Source organism: Vigna radiata, unplaced genomic scaffold, assembly GCF_000741045.1.
Source record: "Vigna radiata var. radiata cultivar VC1973A unplaced genomic scaffold, Vradiata_ver6 scaffold_43, whole genome shotgun sequence".
Lineage (NCBI taxonomy): Eukaryota > Viridiplantae > Streptophyta > Magnoliopsida > Fabales > Fabaceae > Vigna > Vigna radiata.
Window position 1 is genome coordinate 29,143 of NW_014542924.1, and position 8,006 is coordinate 37,148.

The window sequence follows — 8,006 nt, forward strand, 5'->3', positions numbered from 1 at the left end:
ATGCGGGAGCTCCAACTTATCAAATCTAGGGTTTATCTTTTCATTGTTTTCATCTAGTTTCACCATGTCTACGCTGAACTAAACCTTCGTTGTTGTTGGGGAAATGATGTAATCCTATTGAAACTCTCATATATTGAATTGATGCTTTATTCATATGCTTTCTTTTTTAATTATTGGAGTTTTTCCTCCATTATCTTTGCATGCTTTGTTGAAGACATTATTCAATAGCGTGATCTTTGATTATATCTATATGGACACATGTGGGTGGATCTAGACATGAGGGAATTCTCTCGGGAGCAATATTGTCTAGACATAGGGATAGGAAGACCAATTGCCTTTAAGCTTTTGTGCGAATGTAATGCATGAATAATTGCTAGGGAGACAAGACATTGTAAACTAGTAATTAGGATAGGCTCTTTTCACCAAGACATTGGGATTAAGGTAAATTAGAAAGTGGCATTAACATTAATGAAAAAGTAGAATTCATAAATATTTGAGAGTGGATTAGGATAAGTCGGAAACCCTAACAACACAATTCATCCATATCATCCAACTATCAATTGATCAACTTTTGCATGTGCAGGTTTAATTTTCGTTTTTGCATTTTAAACAACAAATTTCATTGGTCAAGTCTTATTATAATCAAGAAATCACACGAAAGTCTATGCCTATGAGTCTCTAGGGAAACGATACTCAGTCTTACCACTTATTATTACTTGATAAGATTTGATACGCTTGCCGGAGTCTTAACAAATGCCTTTTGTCATCTTATTATGCTATATCATTCAATAAATAATTTTTTAGCTTGTATCTTTAACCATGTTAAAACAATGAAAATGCAATGGGGGAAAATAAAAATGTATAATGAAAAAATGAAGTACTAAAATGCTCTAGATGTATGTCAAGGAAGATACAAAAATGCATGCAACTAATTTAATTGACCTAATGAGAGATGTGCGGCTACAATGCAGAAAAAGAGTGTAAAACAAAACTTATATACATGAACCTAAAACTAGCTTTTTTAACAGTTTCTTGATTGAAATTTTTGGTGCAAAATATGGATGCGATGTAGAGCTACACGTATGAATGCCTAAGCAAATCTAAAATGACTATTATGTATGAAATATGATACCTAATGCTGGAAAATGAATGCAGAATTGAAATTCCTATGTTGAAGCCTAAAATGATTGCTTTTTACTGCACATTTTCTGGTTTGAAAATAGATTCTTAAACCCTGAAATGCTAATGCACAAGTGATGATTTGAACAAGCTTAAAATGGTTTTAATGAATGGGTAATCCAGCTGAACAAGGGAAAGAGATGCATAATTGAGAATTGACCAATGGAATCTAAATGATAGCTAATATGTCCTAATGAATGTCAATGGTGTGTGAGCTACATGATTAAGAAAAAGGAAAATGGAACTGAAAATACATTGTAGTACTTGAAACTAGACTAGATTCTCAAAATTACTAGTTGAAACAAAGCATAACCGCAAATGGAAACTAATGCATGATAGTCTATTCTAGGATGCAAAGTTGAATCAAAGATTAAAATCTAAAACTATAATGCAGATGTAAATGCAATATTGACCTCTTTGAATGTAGATTTATGAGTGACACGAAAATCTAGCTAATATGTAGAGGAACAGGAACCTACTATATGCATAATAAGTTGAACTAAAAGATGCCCAATTATTTCAGAAAATGCACAAGGCTTGAATTCTCAAGTTGGGTATCATGCGTATTCAAGAAACTGAAATTTAAAAGGAATGTAGTGCAAGAAAATCAATATTATGAATGATATGTAAATGCATAATACAACTTATTATAAACATGCTCCTAAACCGACTGGGTATGAGTGAGTTTCAAAAAATGAAAAATTACCAATACATAAAATTTAATCTAGGGAAATATACTACTCACAAAACAAACAAATTATACATGCAGAAATTAAAAGAAACATGCTTAGAAATGTAAAACCAGTGGCATCAAAAGCTGCAAAGATTAGCTCAGGATTGGTCATTCAATCTATTTGACTAATTGAATCCAATTTAGCTCAAGAAGACCTCTTGAATAAAACAGGTCCACCTTGGGGTCCTGTAGTTCCCCTTCAGAAACTTGAATTGTGCAAATTCCTGTTTAACTACTCAAACAAATCAAAGTTTCAATTCTAAATTAAGCTTGAACAGAACGGATGAATATGGTATGGAAATTACAAAAGGACAAACTATGTCAAAATTTGAGGTTGAAACAATAGAATTAATTACAGATTGGAAAGAAACATAAAATGCCCGTAACACTATAATAAAAAGAAGCAATGCAAGAATTAAAAGAAGGACCATCAAAGCTTCGAAACAGAGAAATAAAACTTGCAAGAATCTGAAATAATAAAAAATCAACAAGAAAGATTTAAAGAATCAGACAGGATTGAAGATGGAACAAGGAATCAAATTGCATTGAATTCAATTTGAATGGAAATGTACAAAATTGTTACACTGAAACATGCAAGGCTACACTATTGTAATAGACCACACTAATTTACTGCACTGCTGTAACTCATAAGTTTCCCAAATCTGTCAAAAAGACTTCCTAAGGTTTCAAACAAGTTAAAAACAGGTTAAATCAGATGCATAAGGAATCAATCAAAGCTGTCATGGAGCTGCAGCCGCCACTTGTTGATATTTTTTTGCTTGGCTTGGAACATTGGAAACACATTTTTATTGAATGGAGAATTGGCCACAGCCCTCTCCAACATGTCACGGACCATATGGGCTTTTAAAAAAGGCCAGCAACCTCTAGCAAAGAAAAACACGTTGATTGTGTGAAAAAGCAATGTGGTCTTAATGGAGAACATGCGTTAATGGATTAGCATGGCACAAGAGGGCCCATGGGCAGTGAATATTAAAATTAAAGAAACAGCACACGGCCCAAGGCAAAACAAATGTCTTGCATGTGAAGAAAATAAGGGTGCGCTGATTTGTGTGGTGTGCAGAGCCGTATCAAGCATTTCTTTTTATATAGGTTTGCATAATAGTAAAAGCAAATACATGTTGTTAGGGTTTGGGCTAAGAAAAGGAAAAGTCCAGCAAGCATTTGGAGGGACGTCCAACACCAGCTCTCCGCATAAACAGCAGCATCCAACAGTTTTGGGGGTGCACACAACAGCCCATATGCATCTAGCTGCTTGGATTTGGAGGTGCTTTATTCCACAGTCTGCTTTGCAAAAAGAAAAAGCTGATGGGCTATAGAAAGCACAACACGTTACGGATCCGGCAACATGGGAAACACGCAACCCTAGGGAAAATTTATTCCTAGGACAGCCGCCACTTGGGAGGAGTATTCTTTTTAGCATTGATTTCTTTCCAGCTCAGGGAACCAGAATGTAGCGTCCAGGAAGACTTTTGATTTTTGAAGGGGTGCAGCAGCACCCCACGTAGGTGAATGAAGGGCACGGGTTGCTCCAGCAGCTTTCCTTTTCTTTCTTTTATTTACGTTAGGATAGAGAATGATATATACATTGTGACGGTGATTAAATTAGAAGCATGTTGATTTTCTTTTTATTTAGTTTATGTTCTTTTTTTATTTAAGCTTGGAATCTGTTATGTTCATTTAGATATTCTCTAAAGTAGCATTTTAATTTGCTTATGTGCTTGATACGGTAAGTTTCTTTTAATTCGTAGCTCGTTGTTTTTAATTTATGAAGAAACTCATGGTGATTTAATTTTAGAAGAGCACATGGTTTGCTCCAAAATGATTTTTCTTGATTTAGCTTCCACCGCGACTCATGTTAATATTATTGAATTGGAAATTTCATTCAGAAATTTTCATTCAAAAATCTGGTTCAGTTTATTTTACTGATAACACACTTCTAAGTTTACTTTTTCCATTCACATGTTATCTGTTGTGTTTGATTTTGATAATTTAATTGTGATGTTAGCTTAGGTTAGTTGGGTTGGTCGTTAATAAAATTACTTTGTTTCCATGAGATTCTTGTACTTTAATTGTCAGACTGCTACTCTGATTTAGCTCAATATTTAATCTATTATGTGCTTGCGATTAGGTATACGCTTAGTTTCCTAATCGGTGTTTAATCTTCGCTTAGTTGATTAGACTGTTTGGTGCATGATTGATTAGATTTGTGCATTGCATTCGCTTAGTTTGCAATTCTAAAGACCGAATTAGCCTTCGCTTAGTTAGGTGATTTGTGTCGGATTTGGATTAAAGTAGTGTGTACCTGTTGTTAATCTGTGATTGGAAGCATAGTAGTTGAGTTAATGACCAACCGTTTCTATTTTGTCTTTGAAACCGTTTTTAAATCTGTGTTTAATTATCTGTTTGCGTCAGTGTTTTGATTTTGTTTATCCGCATTCACAAACTCTTCACAACCCCCCCTTCGTGTTAGACCTAAGATTCTCGATCCACATTTGGTCCTTGAGAGACGACCTAGGAGTCACTTCCTAGTCTATACTACATTCTTTTATGCACATTAAATTTTGCATGGGGTGCGACACCCACCAATTACTTAATTTTGTAGGATTTGATTATGTATGTAGTGCATATTTATCTCAATGTGTTTAGACTGTACGTGCATGATTGGATTAGAAGCAATTGACTGGAACTTAGGTTATCACACCACAGAATTGGTTTTCTGACCATATGTAGTTTTAGTTCTGTCAGCAAAGATCTAATCCAAGCTACTTTAGCAGCAAGATCAGTCAGGGCTCTGTATTCTGATTTTGTGCTTGATCGTGACACTACCTTTTGTTTTCTTAAAGACTAGGAAACAAAAGTTTCTCCGAAAAAACACACGTTGTCCTGCCATGGATTTTTTTTCATCAGTACTAGTTGCCCAATATGCATCAAAATACCCCATTATGTCAAGATCATTTGAAGGTTTTATGTCCAAATGTAGGTTCACTGGGTCAGTGATTCATACATAGTAGGTGTGCTCATGTATTGATTATGTTTGTTGACAGCAAAAGCAATGTTTGGCCTTGTCTTGGTTAAATATTACAATGCACCTTTGGCTTGTCTGTACAAAGTATCATTTGTCATTGGTTCCCCTTCTGTAGTGAATTGTTTACCAGCCACCATTGGTGTTGGACAGGCTGAAATTGTCTCCATGTTGAACTTCTTCAGGATACCTTTTATGTATTTAGTTCTCCCTAGGTACATTCCACTGTAATTCCTTTGTTCTTTAATGCTAAGAAAGTAGTGTATATGTCCTAAGTCTTTTAGTTAGAAAACAACATTCGGTTGATTGATGAATGTTTCCAAATACTAGCGGTTGCTTCCTGTTAAAATAATGTCATCAACATAAATAAGAAAAAACGTGGTATGTTTTGTACCTCTAAGAATAAATAGAGAATAATCATTTTTGGTGTTTTGAAAACCTCAACTTAGAAGGATGTCTCTTAGTTTATCAAACCAAGACCTTGGTGCATGTTTCAACCATATATGGCCTTAGACAATCTACATATATAATTTAGTTTGGTTGAGTTTATGTACCCTTCAGGTTGATGCATAAAAACTCTTTCCTATAGATTTCCATTTAGAAAGGCATTATTTATGTCAAGTTGCCTAACATCCCAATTGAAATGTACTGCAATGGCTAATATGATTTTGACAGAGCTGGACTTGACCATATGACTGAAAGTTTCATAAAAGTTTATGCCTGTTGTTTGTTGAAAACCTCTTGCAATAAGTATTTCTTTTCTTCTTTCGATTGATCCATCTGCTTCATACTTGGTTTTAAAGACCCATTTTGAGTATATGATGTTTTCTTGACCCTTGAATGGTATTAATGTCCAAGTTTGATTAGACATTAGAGCCTTGAATTCTACATCCATGGCTTCTTTCCATTTTGGCTTGATTAGAGCTTCCTTGACATTTCTTGGTTCTTTATCATCTTCACGAACCTCTATAAATCCTATGTATGGTTGCTTAAGCTTGTAAATTCCAGCTTTGCTTCTGGTCACCATCCAATTAGTGTTGGTGTTAGGTTGATTGCTTTCAGTTTCAGTTTGACTGTTATTCTCTACTAACTTTGTCGATGTTGAACCTTCTTCTTGACTTTCTCTTTATGTATCAATAAAAGATTCACCAAGATCTCCTTTATTTGTACCATTGTTGGTAGGACTATCACTTGTGATTTCTTCCTAATGACTTGTAGTATTGTTGTTTGGTTCAAGAGTATTATTGTTCACAGTGGTACCTGTAGAGTAATTTGGAAGAAAAATCGACATAGGTTCAGTGAATTCTTTTACAGAATTTGTTGTATGAATGAAACCTTCATGAAAAGGGAAGTGATTCTTATTGAAAATCACATGTCTTGAGATAAAAATTCTCCAATGAGAGTTAATGCATTTTATCCTTTGTGTGAGTTAGTGTGTGTTGGGACGGATCGGCAAGTGTACCGAATCACACAAGTAATATAAAATGGTAAGACCAAGTATCGTATCCCAGAGGACTCTCGGCGCTGAACAGTTGTGTGAAAATAAGATTAATTAAGACTTAAAAATAAAAAGAGATCATTGGGTTTGGCAAATAATAAAATAAAACAAAATAAAATTTATCAGTGGCAAAGGAGCACAAAGATGAATGAAGGTTGATTTATGTGAGATGCGTATGTTGTTGGGGTTAGATTTCACCAAGTTCCCTCTCATGTATATAAGAATTCTTCTTTATGCATTAATGCCGACGTCTCTCACTAAATTACCTACCCTGACCCCTCGATGAATAAGTTTGTCCTTAATTACCAGTTCATACAATTCCTAGCATTCCTGGTAATAAGATGTGAAGAAAAAGAGATTAAGACGACCAAGACTCATACCCTCATCCTTGAGAAATATTACCCTTAGGAGTAATTCAACAAGAACCTGAATTGAAAGGAACCTGCCGACACTCATGCAATTTATAAATCATGTTATTGCATAAGTAATAATAAAAATAGATGAGTTACTCTACCAATTAATGAAAAAGCATATGACATTAAGAATCAATTCAAATGCATGAGAGTTTACAAGATTACATCGTTCCGCAACAACAAATAGAAATTAGTTCCCCATGGACATGGGGGAACTCTATGAACAATGGAAGAAAGAATGAGAATGAAAGACTAAGAATTGGGAAAAAAGTGTATTATTATACTTTTCTCTGCCAGAGATGCAAAACCTAGAGCCCCAGGGTCCTTTAAAGAGTGTCAGAGGCATGCCAAAACAGGGTCCGATCCAAAAGAATCAAAACAGAGCAGAAACACGGCCCGATCCACGAAAGTCGACGCTAACCGTCAAAGGAGACCGCCCAGGCAGCCAAAACGGGTCATGTAAGGCCCAGTGTCGAAATTGGACTCCCAAGCTACGAAGCCTCGCCGCCCGGGCGGCGAAGGCCATCGCTCAGGTGGTGGACGTTGATTTTAATCACCCAAGCTTTGGCTCTGGTTGCCCAAGCTTCGTGTTTTCCCTTCTTTAGGTGCCTTTTTATGCCCTTCTGAGCTACATCTTCTTGGGTTTTCATCTCTTCTTCCAGTATTACCTCAATCTCTATCAAAACCAGGGAAATTAGTCATAAAACCATTAAAATCAACCTCAACTCTCTTATTTACACAACTTAATGAAAAGGCATGAGTCCAAGCAAGTTTCTAAGTGAAAAAGGGTGCTTTTTATATCAAAATCACATCACAAATAACGGTGTTTTAAACCGTTATCAGTGTGATAACGTTGATTTCACAATTATCTGTTATTCAATTTTGATACTAAATGAACCCTTTTTTACTTAAAAATTTGCTTAATCTCTTGTTTTTTGTTATTGTGTGAATAAGAGATTTGAGGTTATACTTGATGATTTTATCACTAAATTCCCTTGATTTTGTAGGAAATTGGAATGATTTGGAAGAGGAGTTAAAGTACCAAGGAGTTGGAACCCAGAAAGGATAGAAAAAGCACCAGAAAGGATAGAAAAAGCACCAGAAAAGAAGGCCACAAAAGGTCGCAAGACGCCTGGTTAC

At 35.3% G+C, this 8,006-nt stretch overlaps 1 protein-coding gene across 1 annotated transcript; it reads right to left on the minus strand.

Annotated features, from left to right (window-relative positions):
• Positions 1 to 5,538: 5,538 nt before the first annotated feature.
• Positions 5,539 to 5,982, minus strand: LOC106752681 (uncharacterized mitochondrial protein AtMg00820-like). Its single transcript, XM_014634417.1, has one exon. The coding sequence runs from the start codon at positions 5,980 to 5,982 to the stop codon at positions 5,539 to 5,541; it is 444 nt and encodes a 147-aa protein (XP_014489903.1).
• Between the last annotated feature and the right edge of the window lie 2,024 nt (positions 5,983 to 8,006).